The 17880-nt window shown below is 41.1% G+C and overlaps 1 protein-coding gene across 7 annotated transcripts; it reads left to right on the top strand.

Annotated features, from left to right (window-relative positions):
- Window positions 1-927: 927 nt before the first annotated feature.
- On the top strand, window positions 928-7191 carry LOC101737458 (peroxisomal membrane protein PMP34). Of its 7 annotated transcripts, none has more exons than XM_012694974.4 (5): window positions 928-1366; window positions 1621-1720; window positions 1825-2031; window positions 2108-2168; window positions 2373-7191. In XM_012694974.4, exons 3-5 carry the CDS (start codon window positions 1978-1980, stop codon window positions 3095-3097), a joined length of 840 nt encoding a protein of 279 aa, XP_012550428.1. In that variant the 5' UTR covers window positions 928-1366; window positions 1621-1720; window positions 1825-1977; the 3' UTR covers window positions 3098-7191. The 7 variants fall into 7 exon arrangements, with proteins under 7 accessions (XP_012550428.1, XP_062527132.1, XP_062527130.1 ...); XM_062671148.1 differs by lacking the exon at window positions 1621-1720 and having other exon boundaries at window positions 1119-1366; window positions 2373-2438; window positions 5977-7191; XM_012694977.4 differs by having other exon boundaries at window positions 1358-1516.
- The last annotated feature ends 10689 nt before the right edge of the window (window positions 7192-17880 follow it).

Raw genomic sequence — 17880 nt, 5'->3', positions numbered from 1 at the left:
GGCATTCTCTTCCAGTCGACCATAGGGTGGTGCAGAGATAATGCATGGTAGGTGCATTGACAAAAGAATAACAAACAACAAAACAAAAAAAAAAGAACAAGCTCAAAACAAAAATCTTCCTTAAAATAACATCTCAGTATTATAGAATACACATACTACAATTTAATATACCTATGTATAAAATAGTAAAATACATACATACACATAACTACACACAATATAATATACATGTAAAGTAATAATATATAAATACACATGAAAATACAAAATTTAGTATTATAGTTAAGAATGGCTAAAAGTAAATATATATATAATATAATAATAATAATTGAAAAATGAAATGAATTAGTTTGGTGATGATTCTTCCAGTTTTTTGTGGATGTATTCGCGAACTTTGAGTTTAAAAGTAAAGCGATTGCTGATCATCCTGATTTCTTTGGGAAGCGAATTCCATAATATTATGGACTGTACAAAGAAAGAAGAATGTAAAAAATCTGAGCGATGGATAGGACATGTTTCTTCGGGTTTAAATGTGTAATAACGGTGGTTTATTAAGTGTTTAATATCTGTGAAAGTGCACAAATGTGGGAAAATGAAACAAAACTGCTGGAGATAGCTTCTCGGGATCCTCCCAAAAGCCCACTGAAAAGTCTCAGTAAATAACCACCATTTTACTGAGATTATATTTCATCCCATATCATCTTATCTCATTTCATCTCAGTTGATAATGTCTCAAATTAATCATCTTCATTTCACTCCATTTCACGTCATACTAGCATATTTCATAAAAATAAAAATATAAATTAAAATAATACTTGACCTAAAGGTTTTAGTTACCAGGACATAAAATCCATTAAAAAAAGTATACATTGCCAAATGCCAAGAGCAGTGATGCCAGGTGCACTGTAATTACAGTACACTTACTGTAATTTTCCTTTTTATTGCTATACACTGTCCATTCCAGCTATAATGGCCGTTTTCCAATTACAGCACAAGAGCGCATTATGCGGCATAATGCTCAGCTAAGTTTCAGCATAATTCGGCATTGTGCCTCACTGAGTCGCATTATGCTCTGTAATTGGAAAACTACCATTAAGTAATGGTTAATTACAGAGCATAATTGGAAAACTACCATTATGTGATGGTTAATTACAGAGCATAATGCGACTCAGTGACGCACAATGCCGAATTATGCTGAAGCTTAGTTGAGCATTATGCCGTATAGTGCGCTCTTGTGCTGTAATTGGAAAACGGCCACAGTATACAGTGAACAATGAAAAACGTAGTTAGTTTTAATATTAACCACCAAAAAAAAGTAAATTCACCATTCATTACGTGAAACGAACCGCACTGTGTTCTACTTCAGGTAAGCATTAATTACCTTTTGGGCTGGGGAACTCCCTCAGAACGAGAAATTGATTAAAGACAACTATTATTTCACAAAATTAAGATGTTTATATTTTGCATATTCTTTCTTTACTGTAACGTACCCTTGTAATGTTGCGGATAACAGTAGGTATATAAGTTTATAACCTTACAATGAAGTGTTCATTTTCATTTGAAATAGTGGCTACGTTGTTCGGATTAATTGTATTATAATTAGTATTACTTTTTAAATAGGCATTTACAAATGTCGGCTCGTGAAAGCGACGATGAAGGACCCTCCACTCCGAAAAAAAGAGAACTTACAAGAAATTTCTAAAAAAAAATTCTAATAAAAGTATGTTTTTTTCACTGTAAAAACACTGTAATAAGTTTTCTGATTACTGTATTTTCCTACCGATCTACTGTAATTTTACACGCGAAACACTGTATTTTTTTCAGTCCGACCTGGCAGCACTGGCCAAGAACCAAAGGCCAAAGTACTGCAATTTTAGTAGTACCTGGTTACCATTTTATTTCAAGCAAGAGCAGTTGTTAGCGGCAGTGTCTGAATAAAGTTTTCAAAAAAAAAAATCGCATTTAATTGTAACAAACATGACATCATTGTTAAGTTATGAGACTTTGGTCCACGCTATAGCTGGCGCTACTGTATGTATACACAATATATTGTTAACATTTTTAAATACAGATACTTTGTATAACATTAAAAAATTAAATATTCTAGGGCAGCGTCGTGGGCATGACAATATTTTATCCTTTGGATACACTCAGGTCACGGATTCAAGGTATGTAAATAAAACTTGTGCAAGTAGTGACATATTTTCACTGTAGAGCTAATCTTATTAATTAAGTACTCATAATGCATAATGAAAGACATGAAAAAAATCTGTCAACATAATCAGCCTAATATTATTTACAACCATGTCAATTATTCCCACTAATGTTAGTCACGATCAAAAAAATTATATATTTCATAACATTAATTTCAGTTGAAGATTCGAAGAAGTTGCAAGGATCGACACTGGAATTATTAATAAAACTAGCCAATGAAGAAGGTATTGAGTCTCTTTACAGAGGGCTATCACCAGTTTTACAGTCACTCTCAGTATCCAACTTTGTTTACTTTTATTCATTCCATGCATTACGAAAACTATATTCCCAGCCAACATCAGCATTGCGCGATCTACTTTTTGGTTTAATTGCTGGAAGTATCAATGTTATTTTAACATCACCGCTATGGGTTGTAAATACAAGAATAAAGTTAGAAAAAAACAATTACAAAAATTTATTTGAAGGTCTCCTTGAACTGGCAAGAACGGAAGGCGCAAAAGGCCTCTGGTCTGGAACTGTTCCTTCACTACTTCTGGTTTCAAATCCAGCTATTCAGTTTATGGTGTATGAATCTCTAAAACGAAAATTTATGTCCCAAGGCTCATTTCATACATATACTTCATTTTTGATTGGGGCTACAGCAAAAGCTGTAGCCACAACTCTAACCTACCCCTTGCAAGTAATTCAATCTAGACTTCGTGCTGGTACAAATTTGAAAACAATGGTGAAAGATATTAAGTCAAAACCCTTTTCAATGTTCCGTGGACTGGAAGCCAAGCTTTTGCAAACAGTCATGACTGCTGCTTTGATGTTTATTGTATATGAAAAACTTGTTATTTTAGTTTTAACTATTATGAGAGTTAGGATGAAAAAAATTCACTGACTATATAAAAATTAAGTTTCTCAGAGTTACAGATTAGAAAAATTTAACATCCTGTTTCTCATTTAATAAGTCTAAATAATAATCCAATAAAAGAAAGAAATAAGAAATAGCACATAGCGAACATCAAGCATTGGTAAATAAGGAACTTATTACCGAAACTGAATGTTGTAATTTACACGACCTTGTATAATTAGTATAAATGTGCTAAGTTTAATAATGGCATGTCTTATTTTCAATGTCAAATATAGCAGAGTGTAGTTTCTGTTTTTCACACGACCAGTTTTATTCTATTTATAAAGAATATCTAACCATTAATTTAATATTAAAAATTTACCATTTTTTATAAAAAAATTTGGGGAAGGGGCAGGAAAATTAAATAATGGTTGTGGTAATTTAGGTATGGATAATAAGGATATTATTATTTGAAGTAGACGTTAACTATGTAGGACTAATAAAAACGAGACGTATATGCAATAGTTATTACTTTTCAAAATCTTACATGTATGTATCTGATGTCATTCCAACAACAATCTAATCATACGACAATCATGCATTCTGTGCCAGTTTTAGCATTAGCAATAGTTTAGTTATATTATTTATTGAACATGTTAGAGAAGTAACAATTTAGGTGTTATGTACAAAAGACTTAACACACATATATGAACTCCTTTTCAACAAACCAAAACCAGAGTAAACTAGGTTTTATGAATTATACAAGTAAATATCAAAAGTGAATAAAATGATATGGGATCGTGGTGCACAATGCAATTACCTAATTTGTTAAATTTTATTTAATCATCAACTTACAAAAAAAATTACATCTTTCTTTTTCGTAATAAATCTGTCTGTACTTTATGCGCCGTCTGTCAGTCAGGTCAGTGTTACCAATAGTTAGGTACACCTAATTATTCCCACAAGGCCGTCCTGGTCAGTCGTCTGTCCCAGATGACTCGTAGTCGATAGCATCAGCAACCCAAGGTTTCATCATATAAGTGGAGCTACAGGTGGGATGGGCTCCTTCACCTTGACCAATCCTCTGGAGATCATAACGGTCATTCCTCTTCTTCTTCACGACTCTATTACTAGGACTCTAGTCCTAAGTAATGAGAAGCAGCTTGTAGCCCTGAACAAATTGGGTCCTCTTGATAGCAACAAGATTGCATACTTCATATTCTCTCGAGTTTTCTTGTCTTCTGTATGTTCTCTCTTGCTTTCTTCTTCAAGTCTGGTCGTCCATCACAGGAAAATTTAAGATTCTCTTCATTAATTAAATTGTAGATAGCTTAATTTTTATTACAAATTTTGACACCTATTAATAATTCAAAAGGTGACATCATTATGCTTCTTTGAAATGAACCATTTAAGCATCTCTGCATATTATTGACGTGCTTGTACCAGTTAGGAGAATCATCTGCTGATAATTTACTTAGAACATCAATTATTATCTGATGGACTCTCTCAACCTGTCCATTTCATCCATATTGGCCAGTAGTCATGGTAGTACTTCTGTCACTAATCTACTTCTGTGGAGCGCGAAAGTGAGTGGAATCCCTCTTCCCTCAGCGAAGAAGGCGAGGTGGGCGGCGCGGATACGAATCTCCCGTTGTGGCGGTAAGTATAAAGATGTTTTCAACGGGTCGTCCACTGAGAGCGTCAGCATGTTTCATCCTTGTTCCAGGTCCGTGTTCTATAGTGTAATTATTCTCTTCCGGCAACAGAGCCCAGCGTGCTACTCTTAAGTCTTTTTTCTTTAAAGTCGTTATCAGGGCAGAGCAGTTAGTGATGATTTTGAAACGATTTCTAAGCAGATAAACTCTGAATTTCTTGACAGCTTCAACAATAGCTAAAATTTCTAAATAGTATCTATGATACTTCTTTTCTACAGGTGAAGTCTTCCCACTCATGTAGTAAACTGAATGCATCTTATTATCTTTCAGGAGTATTTGTAACGAATAATACAGCTTCATAGCCGTCAGCACTTTCATCAAGTTAGAGTCCGGTTTTCAAGTCTTGATTGTAGATCCACAAAACTGGTGATTGGTGCCTAATAGCTCTGAGCGTCTCAACTGCCTTTTTACATTCTTGGTCGGAGCTGAAAACAATAATTTTCTCAAAAAGTTGGTTAATGGCCTTGCTATAAGAGAATTTTTTTTAATAAAATTTCTGAAATATGCTGTAAGTTCAAGAAATTATTGTAGAGTCTTAATATTGTGTGGGGTTGGAAAACGAGCAACAGTAGTCACTTTTTCGTTTGATGCACTGATTATACCATCCTCAATGATATAGCCCAAATAGTTAATTTTCTTCTGCATAAATTGACATTTACTCCAATTTCATGTTAGTCCATATTCTTCAGCTTCGTATAAAACTTTTTCTTAATAACTTTGGGAAATTTAAAAGGCACAATCAGGTCATCTAAATAGGTCAATACCACACCATCCAAGATCAGGTCCAGAAATACATCATTCACAAATCTCTGGAACACCAGAAGGTCCAACGGAGAAACCAACAGGCATTTTTTTTTATCTAATTGGGAACGACGAGTCACAAATGATGTATACTTCTCTGGCTGTCCTTGCAAACATTCACATGAAAAAAACAAATTTTCATGTCCAATGCTGTAAACATTGTAACGTCTTTCAACCTTTCTATCTGTTCTTCTATAAGTGGAAGCAGAAATCTCTCTTTGATTATCTTTTTGTTCAGTGTTCGATAGTCGACACACAGTCGTTACCTTTTTTCTTCTTTTTTGTCAGTATTATTGGACTTGCAAAGTCTGAATTACTTGGTTTAATTACACCATCCTTTAGCAATTCATTTATTTGTTTATCAACAACAAACATACAATAGACAGTTCATCATCATCATCATCATTTCAGCCTATCGCCGTCCACTGCTGAACATAGGCCTCTCCAATAGATTTCCAGTGCGACCGGTCCATTGTCACCTGCATCCAACGAGACCCAGCGCTTTTTACTAGGTCGTCGGTCCATCTAGTAGGTGGCCGTCCCACACTGCGCTTGCCAGTACGTGAACAGTATAATAATATAATAGTATAATAGACAGTTATTCTTCACCAAAAAATTAATCTTTTAGAAGTACGAATTATATTTTTAGAATAAGGTTGGAAATCAGCCTAGCGTAGTAGGCAGCGGATTGACTGACCGTTAACCCACTTTCTGTCCATGAATGACCTTAACCACATAGGTGAGACATTGGTTTGTCTTGCTTCAAAAGCAACAGTAAACTGGTACACTTGAAAGTGAAAGTAAACCAAAAATTAGACATCCTCTACATCTAGTCATTATTACATCTACATTTATTGTTGAGTTAATAATTATAGTACTATATTGTTTAAAATTAACTTATCAAAATTTTTTATTTCCATGACGTAACTGTCACCTTTATACTATATTTCATTTTTGATAATTGTTAGTTTAAATCAAATTCTCTTGTTAAGCTATTGCATAGCTTCTATCGCGGGCCTTGAGCGCGGCGACTGAATCAAGAAATTCCGTAACGAAAATAATCTGACACCCCCCCTACGCCTACTATGTAGCTCGCGTTCATCACATTCACACGATGCGCTGGTGTAGTGTTTGTGAATAAGCGCGCGGCGTGACGTCGCACTGCAAGAGCATCATGAAAAGTCTGCCAATCTCTCTCTCACGCGGTCTAGCTTATGAGTGTGAAGGGGACAGTTAATGTTTTGCTTTTGTTAATGTTTATAAATATAGCGTGGTCTTATTTTTATTATTGTTTTAATATTAAATTATTATTATCTAATTGTAATTGCATAAGTTGATAAAAAATGCTTTGCAATAGCTTTACCGCGGCAGTCCCCGAGTGCCACATTTTTGTTTTTGAACTAATTTTGTCGACGTTGTTTACTTATATTTAACTACTTAGTTAATATTATATTATTTTTGACACTAAGGAAAATTAGTACATTTAGTATGTTTTCTAATTAATTTCAAAGCTACTCTTCATTAATTAAACTGTGATTCAATATTAGTAGTAAGTAGTTAGTGTGTAAGAATAAAGAATGGTTTTGGTCAGTCACAGAAGTTTCGTTAATAAAGCTTTGTTTAAAATATTCTTTTTTATTTAAATTACATAGATGTAAGAAAATTCAATATAAGACGTTCAAGAAATATTATGGTATAATAATTATACTATATATAATTAAAATCAGGTATAATTATTAATTTTGCAGCAAAATTATTTTAGTTCAACAAATACAAAATCCGTTTATTTTATAGATTAATAGGTTTACACTAATTTCATATCTTCAGATGTGCGAATAATAACTAAATATTCCTTTACCAGCGACTCTATCTCGTCGTGTACCTATTAATTAGAAAAGCATGAATTATTGTGTAATATAAAATAATAAAGATTGGTTTAATGAACCAACAAATAATAACACAATTTAGACTTAGAATAGTACAATTATTAAAATACACATTTAAATTCCCAAAAATGTAGCACCGTCCTACCTATTTCTGTTGCGAAACAGTCATGTGTTCCAGTTTCATGAATGGTACGGCTGTTCTACAAAACATTTGAGACTTTAAACTCATGTCTAAAGGTGAGTATCGAAATGTCGCCATTCCACTGTTAAATATTGCGAATTCACACCATCAAGCCGTAAATTCGTTAATCGATTTAGTGAAATAATATTGCCCGTTTATAAATTTCTTAGCAGGGTACAAAACTTTTTTTTTTATGATTGAAGAATTACTGGTGGCCGGGAGGCCTTTCCAGTTTCACCAGGACCGGTGGGCGAGCAAAGGCAGGAGGAGTGGGATTTGCTAACAGCTGCCCGAGCGCCTTCGAAGGAGACCTAACAACTCAAGAGGAACTGCTTCGCGAATGAATCTACTACCGGATCGGAATCGCGACCCGCTGAGAAGATCCGACTAGAAACTCAGCGGGCTGATGCATGTGTTAGGTTGCACGTCGATCTCTTTGTAGAGTTCGACGAGTACGGTTACCGGGGTCCCTAAGCTTGCTCCTAGTGTTAGAGCTGAAGGCGTCTAATGCAAAGGTTATTGGATCTGATGGATCTGTAAGGACGTGGAGTAGAAAACTGTTTGGCGTATGGTTGTTGATGGTCGGCGAGCTCTGCGAGTAATAAATCAGCTAGCGAGAGGTGCGCCATAGCGGGCGGTCCGCGCGGCTGCAGTGTGGCCAGCGAGGCTCGTGCCAGCGCGCACCACGCCGCCCCCGCCTCGCCCGCGCGCCCTCCGCTCAGTAACGCACGCACGCAGCCCGCTCCGTCAACCTCCTATCAAATATATACATATTGGTACAATGCAACTATTATTGGTCCGTCGACAAATCTATTAGTTTATTAAATTATTTTGTCTATCAAAACAATAAACTTGAGCGGTTACAAAATTTCTGTATAAGATTTATATTTGGGTTACGGAAATATGATCATGTATCTGAATTTCGCACTAAACTCAAATGGTTACCAATTCACCTTCGCGGCAATACTCATGTCCTTTCATTACTATACTGTAGGTACTCTCTTTAACCCCTATACCCCCACATATCTCAAAGATCGTTTCGAGTTCCTAGGTGATACGCATAATTTTTCCCTGAGATCATCAGATTTCCTGAGACTGAAAATGCCGGCGCATTTATCATCATTCTTCGATAATGTTTTCACCGTCCAGGCGATTCGATTGTGGAATGCTCTGCCGGATGCAGTGAAAAGTGCTCCAACTTTAAACTTTTTTAAAAGAATGGAAGAATGAAAGTTTAGAAGTCGTCGTGGCCTAACAGGTAAGACGCCCGGTGCATTCGTGTTGAGCGATGCACCGGTGTTCGAATCTCAGGCGGGTACTAATTTTTCTAATGAAATACGTACTCAACAAATGTTTACGATGGATTTCGATTGATTTCCACGGTGAAGGAATAACATCGTGTAATAAAAATCAAACCCGTAAAATTATAATTTGCGTAATTACTCGTGGTAGGACCTCTTGTGAGTCTGCGCGGGTCGGTACCACCACCCTGCCTGTTTCTGCTGTGAAGCAGTAATGCGTTTCGGTTTGAAGGGTGGGGCAGCCGTTGTAACTATACTTGAGACCTTAGAACTTATATCTCAAGGTGAGTGGCGCATCTACGTTGTGGATGTCTATGGGCTCCAGTAACCACTTAACACAAGGTGGGCTATAAGCTGGTCCAACAATCTAAGCCCTAAAAAAATTAAATTATAGCTAAAATACTAGTTAGACCAGCTATTTGGAAGTCTAGCCACCCAAAGTATTTCTCGTACTTCTTGTGGAATTCTCCATCTATACTCCGATTCTTATTCAATTCATGTACTTTACAATATTTTCCAAATAATAGGTCGTGAAACAAAAAACTATTAATTTGTAAGTAATATCAAGATAATTTCGATATAGACATTTCGCTGTCGGACTTCCTTACTAGTCGCGGCGGCGAACGTGAGTACCCGTGGCCTGCAAACGGTGCTGCGCGAATGGTCGCCTCATCTACCGCTTCGTCGTTCGCACCGCCGCGCCGATCCCCGTAGCCAGGCCGTAAAGTGCAATTTAAGGCGAGTTACTGTTCCAAAGATTTATTATTGGTAGTCTGAAAGCGGATGAGCGAGGTAAACAAATAAAAAGAGCGCATCGGAGCCGGTCGGCTCCTCTTTTTATTTCACACGCAGCGCGTTCAAGCATTCTTCTTAATGACAAAAAAGTACACATGCAAAAATAAACTTTACTACAATTACTCAAAACTCTGTTTCCAACGTAATAACGAAATCGCCCAACTGTTAGCTAACGACAGCACAACATGGCATTTCATTCCCCCTGGTGCCCCTCACTTTGGAGGATTGTGGGAGGCAGGAGTTAAGTCCGTAAAAGGACATCTGAAACGTGTCGTAGGCGAGTCCTGCTTAAAATTCGAAGAGTTTTGCACTCTGACCACACAGGTCGAGGCTTGTGTCAACTCTCGGCCTCTTACGTTGATTAGTTCTGCCGTTGATGAACTCCCGTTGACTCCTGGTCATTTTTTGATCGGCGAAGCACCGGTTACTATCCCTGAAGAAAGTTTCGTGGATACTCGACCTGACTATTTAAACCGATGGCAAAAGGTGCAACGTATGGTACAAAGTCTGTGGCGACGCTGGCAATCTGAGTATCTTACTATGTTGCAACATCGATACAAATGGTCCCAGAATCACCCCGACATAAATGTTGGTACGGTTGTCTTAGTGAAAGATGATCGTTTACCTCCAGGTAAATGGCTTTTGGGACGAATCGTGGCGAAGCACCCGGGAGCAGACGGTGTAACGCGTGTAGTCTCCTTACAATTTAAGGATCGTGTATTTAAGAGACCAGTTACTAAACTGTGCCCTCTGCCTCTAGCTGCTTCAGAGCCTTAGTTAAGTTATAGTTTATAGTTTTGTTTTGTAGATTCTCACTCTATTTAAGTTAAAGTTCAGATGTTTGTATCTTCCACGGTTAAAGGACCCATATAGTCCTTGGGCCGCGGCATGTTTAATGTAAAAATCTTCAAATCTGGTTACATTAATTCAACTAGTAATATGGACTAACAACTCTTTTTATTAATAACCGTAAAAGGAGGATAGATAGAAATTAAGAAAAATCAATCAGATTTGAAGTTAGTAATTAAGCAAAATTGTTCGCACGCTGTTTTTTCTTTTAATAAATTTTTGGGTTAAAAAGTGTAGTTTTAACAACCATGTATTTGACACACACACACAAATGCATTTATACTTTTTTTGTTTATTGATTTATCAATCTGTGGTCAAATTGAGAATAGATTAATATTTTTTGCCTTTAATATTATTTGTCTATAGTGTAGCCTTGGCGACACCTGTAATTATAGAGCAATGATTATTATAGAAATGATGATAATAGAAAGGTGACAATAGAACTATAATAATGTTCAAACATAAAATTTAAATAAATTATGGTCGAATTTCGACCACTGGACTACCATTAGTTTTTTTTTTTTTTTTTTTTTTTTTTTCTACCTAAGCTGATAGCCCTAGCGGCTATTTCAGCGTAACCCTAACTTTAGTAGGTGAGCTCACGGGGCTCAAACCTGACGATGTTGCTAACACGAACCCTAGCAAGAGTCGTGCTTCGCAGAATCTACCACCGGATCGGAAACGCGACCCACTGAGAAGATCCGGCGAGAAACTCAGTGGGCTGTGTCTGAGAGTTAATTTACTCGTCGAGCCCTTCGTCGCAAGCGACGGGTTCGACGAGAACGGTGACCGGTGCTTGAAGTACCTAAAAGCACCGTTAGTGGATCGGGAGGATCCGAGATGACGTGTTTTGGGCGACGTCGACTGCTTTCCATTCTGTCCGCAGGATCGGGAATGTACCATTAGTAGGTAATAATAAAATCATTTATTGTCTTTCACACAGATTTAGATTATTACAGGCAGCCTACAAGGAAACAACGATCATCTCTGGCAAGCAGCTAACATTTGCACTTGTACATTATTATTAGGAATTTTATTAAGAATATTGACAATTTATAAGGATTTTGACAAGTACGGATTAATATAGTTACATATTGTAAATTAAATTAGTTTTATAAGTTCAATAAAAATAATTTAAATGATCTGCTGATGATTTAAATATCAGCTTATAAAATTAAAGTCTCTTTTATTCTAGAAAAGGACAAAGTTCTGTCTTTTTCAAATAAAATGCAAGCCTTAAAGTGCTTATGCCGAAAAACTAAAAAAATACAATTCTTGTATTACATTATTGAAGTTGACCAGTTTACTGGATGTAGGACCTCTTGAGAGTCCGCGCGGGTATGTACCACCACCCTGCCTATTTCTGCCGTGAAGCAGTAATGCGTTTCGGTTTGAAGGGTGAAGCAGCCGTTGTAACTATACTTGAGACCTTAGAACTTATATCTCATGGTGGTTCGCGCATTTACGTTGTAGATGTCTATGGACTCCAGTAACCACTTAACACCAGGTGGACTGTGAGCGCGTCCACCTATCTAAGCTTCGATCAACAATTGTTGATCGAAGTATCTAAGCATAAAAAAAAGAAATAAGAATTTTAGGTTGAGCCACTTTAATTCTAAAGGTGCAAAATAGGATTCAACACGTGACATTACCCGGCTAATTTTGAAAGTACCTTGTTCCCATTAAAATACTGTTAAAATACGTTGTATTTCATTTAGACAGTCTAATCCCAAAACACCACGTGCTACCATATACCTACGTGAAAAAATATTATTGCTGCTTTCGGTGAATAAACGTCCTGCGAATCGAGTAGCTTAAGACCTTTTTTTTTCCTACCTATGCTGATAGCCTTGAGAGGCTATATGAGCGGAACCTTAACCAGTATGTGAGCTCACGGGGCTCAAACCTGACGATGTTGCTAATACAAACCCTAGCTAGAGCGGTGCTTCGCAGAATCTACCACCGGATTGGGTTCGACGAGAACGATGACCGGTGCTTGAGGTACCTAAAAGCACCGTTAGTGGATCGGGGAGGATCCGAAATGATGTGTTTGGGGCGACGTCGACTGCTTTCCATTCTTTCCACAGGATCGGGAATGTAGTTACAGGCGACCACGATGAGAGAGTTCTCGTGTCGTGCCGCTTTATCGAAGTGGCGCATCGACGCTGACTGCAGATACTTACTGATGGACTCTAAGTCCAGGTCGTCATGGAGGTCGACGTTCCTGACGAACCACGGAGCTCCGACGGCTATCCTGCAAAAACGGGATTGAATGACTTGGAATGATTTTAAGTTAGTGCGGGCCGCGTGAGCAAACATTACACTTGCATAGGTCATGACGGGGCGTATGCAAGTTTTGTAGAGTGTCACCTTATTTCTAAGGGACATTTTACTTCGCCTGCATATCATCGGGTAGAGGCGTCCTAGTATGAAGGCGGCACGGTGCTTAAATCCACTCACACTCACAGTTCTTAATTTTTCACCGTGTAGAACGTAAACTCGATTTCCGCAGTTGTTAGATTATTTGATTTATTTTACCAAACTCGCACTACGAGCACATTTGTTGAATTTTGTAAAAATGAAAAGAATCCAATAACAATTTGATTTGTTAGTAAGTTTTATGAAAGAATGCTTATTAAAGGTATTTACAAAATTTTATGACTTATTAAAGTAAGCTTGTGATATTTTTTATGTAGGTATCTGTTCACTATCATTGTACGTCTTTGTTAAGCACTGATGGGGATGGTGATAACAATGCCACAGAGCACTACAGTATTGAACGCTCTGACGGACTCGGTGTTGTAATAGTTAGTACTCCTGGCTGTTGCGCCTGGTCGTGGGTTTAAATACCGCATTTGGCAAACTCTTTGTGATGAACAGATTTTTTTACTCTTTATCTGGATGATTATCATCTATATATGTATACATGTTAACGGAAATGTATGTAATCCGTCATTGTATACAATTCCTAGGAAATGTATGTAATTCCTAAAATCGCACGGAAATGTGTGAAATAAATTATATTATACTTACACATTACACATTTCCTAGGAAATCTATACATTTCCTAAATAGCAATCGGAAATGTAAAACATTTAAGATATTGGTGGGTACGCGGGGACAGCGGGACGAGTCTTGCACTACGGTCAGTTGCCAACTTGCAATCCACTGGAACCGGCCAGGGATTTAAGAATTCCGATAGAGGCACCCGTCACGCGCGGACGTGCTCATCGACCACTCGATCGCCCGGTCTTTGTTCGGCCGGCTTTTGTTAGCCCGGCCATTGTTCGCGCGGCCTGTGTTCGTGGTACATATGCCGACTAAGTGCTCTTTCTGGAAGTTTTTATTTGTTTTGTTTCCTTTTGTTGTTTCTGTGTTCGTGGTACATCTGCCGACAAACTGTTTTCCTGGAAGTGTTTAATTGTTCTGTTTCTTTTTGTTATTTCCGTTTTGTTGTGTTTTTTCTTTGTCCTGAAGTAATCGTGCCGCATCGCCACCTGTGTTCAATAGAACCGCTCAGGTCGGAGAAGTTGGGGCCTCGCCGCAAGGCGAGTGTTTTCAAGACCCGGGGCCGCCCCACCTGGGCACTCAGCGATCATGGACGCTGTATTCGCGGAATTCCTCCGACTTCGCCACCCACAGCTCGCCTCAGAGTTTCTGGCCTTCAAGGCCGATCACACCGCGAGCCCTCTCGTGGACTCCGCCGAGCTCGCTGCTCCTGCGTCGCCTGTACCTGCGTGCAAAGCTTCTGCATCGAGCACCGCAGCCTCCGTCGTGCCTGCCGTTCCCGCGTCGCCTATACTGGCGAGTAAAACTGCTGCGTCGTCCGCCGTGGCCACCGTTCCAGCAGCGCGATCATCCGCAGCCTCCGTCGTGCCCTCCAAAACACCTGCTCGTAGGTCACCTGCGCCCGCCTCCTCGTCCTCCGACTCTGACTCGGAGATGGAGGTCGACCTCGCTCCCGCCTCATCGACGGATGGATTCACCCTGGTACAAAAGGGTAAGAAGCGTGCCGCGGAGTCTCGAGCTCCCGCGGCCGCTAAAATTAGCAAAGCCGCGAACGCGTCGCGCCCCCGCCCTCAGACTCCCGTTGCGCCTCCAGCTCGTGCCACTCCGTCGCCGCGTCCGGTGGCACAAAATAAAACCCAGACCCCTCCCCCGGTAATCCTCCAAGAGAAGGCAGCTTGGGATCGAGTTTCCCTGGCCCTTAAGGCCAACAATATCAACTTCACGAATGCCCGTAACCTCGCGAACGGCATTCAAATTAAGGTTCGAACACCCGACGACCATAGGGCCCTCTCTTCTTACCTCCGTAAGGAGCGTATAAGTTTCCACACGTATACGCTCCAGGAGGAGCGCGAACTCCGTGCCGTCATACGTGGCATCCCTAAAGAGTTGGATGCCGAGCTAGTCAAGGCCGACCTTCTCGAACAAGGCCTACCGGTTAACTCCGTACACCGCATGCACACAGGTCGCGGAAGGGAGCCATATAACATGGTTCTCGTCGCCCTCCAGCCTACCCCCGAGGGTAAGCAAATATTTAACATCCGAACGGTCTGTAGCCTTTCCGGAATCGCCGTCGAAACCCCACACAAGAAAGGCACACCTAGCCAGTGCCATAACTGCCAATTATACGGGCATTCTTCCCGTAACTGTCACGCGCGACCCCGATGCGTCAAGTGTTTAGGAGATCACGCCACGGCCCTCTGCACTCGCGATCAAAAAACCGCGACGGAACCGCCTAGCTGCGTCCTGTGTCGTACACAGGGTCACCCCGCAAATTACCGGGGATGCCCCCGAGCCCCGAAAATAAATCGCCGCGTCGCCCGCCAAAACCGCCTCCGAGCTTCCGGCCCAGACATCAAAGCCTCGGCACCCTCTGTGTCGCAGGCTAAGCCAGCGTTCGTTCCGGCGCCGGTGCCCAGTGTCTCGGCTTGGGCGAAACCGCTGCCGTACACGAACACGGTTACAACTCCCTCCTCCGCGATTCGTCCCGCCCCCGCAACTCGTCCCTCTCCCGCGACTTGCCCTCCGACCGCGTCCGACAATCTCGCTTTAGCGATCGACTTCTTTCAGTCGATCAACTTTGAGCGCGTTAACGCTTTGGGCGACGCCATTCGCGCTGCCTCCAGTGCACAACACTTTATCGCCGTTGTGCAAGAATACGCCGACGTATACGCGTCATTAAATACGTACGTCCTCCCCTCACTCCGCCGGTAATCAATGGCGTATATAAGTAGAATAAAGCCCCTATCCGTAACGATAGGATTTTTTAACGCTTACGGTCTCGCAAATCAACGTGATCAGGTTTGTGACTTTTTGCGTGACCATCAAATTGATATCTTTTTAGTGCAGGAGACCCTACTTAAGCCCGCGCGCCGTGACCCTAAAATCGCGAACTATAACATGGTCAGGAACGACAGGCTCTCTGCTCGTGGTGGTGGTACCGTCATTTACTATAGAAGAGCCCTGCATTGCGTCCCGCTCGATCCTCCCGCGCTCGCTAATATCGAAGCATCAGTGTGCCGAATCTCACTGACGGGACACGCGCCGATCGTTATCGCGTCCGTTTATCTTCCACCGGATAAGATCGTTCTAAGCAGTGATATCGAGGCGCTGCTCGGCATGGGGAGCTCTGTCATTCTGGCGGGCGACCTAAATTGTAAACACATCAGGTGGAACTCACACACCACAACCCCGAATGGCAGGCGGCTTGACGCGTTAGTCGATGATCTCGCCTTCGATATCGTCGCTCCGCTAACACCGACTCACTACCCGCTAAATATCGCGCATCGCCCGGATATACTCGACATAGCGTTATTAAAAAACGTAACTCTGAGCTTACACTCGATCGAAGTAGTTTCAGAGTTAGATTCAGACCACCGTCCCGTCGTTATGAAGCTCGGTCGCGCTCCCGACTCCGTTCCCGTCACGAGGACTGTGGTGGATTGGCACACGCTGGGCATCAGCCTGGCTGAATCTGATCCACCATCCCTCCCGTTTAACCCGGACTCTACCCCGTCTCCTCAGGATACCGCTGAAGCCATAGACATCTTAACGTCACACATCACCTCAACATTAGATAGATCATCGAAACAAGTTGTAGCGGAGGACTTCCTTCACCGCTTCAAATTGTCCGATGATATTAGGGAACTCCTTAGAGCTAAGAACGCCTCGATACGCGCCTACGACAGGTATCCTACCGCGGAAAATCGTATTCGAATGCGTGCCCTACAACGCGACGTAAAGTCTCGCATCGCCGAAGTCCGAGATGCCAGATGGTCTGATTTCTTAGAAGGACTCGCGCCCTCCCAAAGGTCTTACTACCGCTTAGCTCGTACTCTCAAATCGGATACGGTAGTAACTATGCCCCCCCTCGTAGGCCCCTCAGGCCGACTCGCGGCGTTTGATGATGACGAAAAAGCAGAGTTACTGGCCGATACATTGCAAACCCAGTGCACGCCCAGCACTCAATCCGTGGACCCTGTTCATGTAGAATTAGTAGACAGTGAGGTAGAACGCAGAGTCTCCTTGCCACCCTCGGATGCGTTACCACCCGTCACCCCGATGGAAGTTAAAGACTTGATCAAAGACCTACGTCCTCGCAAGGCTCCCGGTTCCGACGGTATATCCAACCGCGTTATTAAACTTCTACCCGTCCAACTCATCGTGATGTTGGCATCTATTTTCAATGCCGCTATGGCAAACTGTATCTTTCCCGCGGTGTGGAAAGAAGCGGACGTTATCGGCATACATAAACCCGGTAAACCAAAAAATCATCCGACGAGCTACCGCCCGATCAGCCTCCTCATGTCTCTAGGCAAACTGTATGAGCGTCTGCTCTACAAACGCCTCAGAGACTTCGTCTCATCCAAGGGCATTCTCATCGATGAACAATTCGGATTCCGTACAAATCACTCATGCGTTCAACAGGTGCACCGCCTCACGGAGCACATTCTTGTGGGGCTTAATCGACCAAAACCGTTATACACGGGAGCTCTCTTCTTCGACGTCGCAAAAGCGTTCGACAAAGTCTGGCACAACGGTTTGATTTTCAAACTATTCAACATGGGTGTGCCGGATAGTCTCGTGCTCATCATACGGGACTTCTTGTCGAACCGCTCTTTTCGATATCGAGTCGAGGGAACCCGCTCCTCCCCACGACCTCTCACAGCTGGAGTCCCGCAAGGCTCTGTCCTCTCACCCCTCCTATTTAGCTTATTCGTTAACGATATTCCCCGGTCGCCGCCGACCCATTTAGCTTTATTCGCCGACGACACGACTGTTTACTATTCCAGTAGAA

Source organism: Bombyx mori, chromosome 11 (genome assembly GCF_030269925.1).
Source record: "Bombyx mori chromosome 11, ASM3026992v2".
NCBI lineage: Eukaryota > Metazoa > Arthropoda > Insecta > Lepidoptera > Bombycidae > Bombyx > Bombyx mori.
The sequence above is the reverse complement of the archived record's forward strand: the minus strand, read 5'-3'. Positions and strand labels throughout refer to the sequence as shown.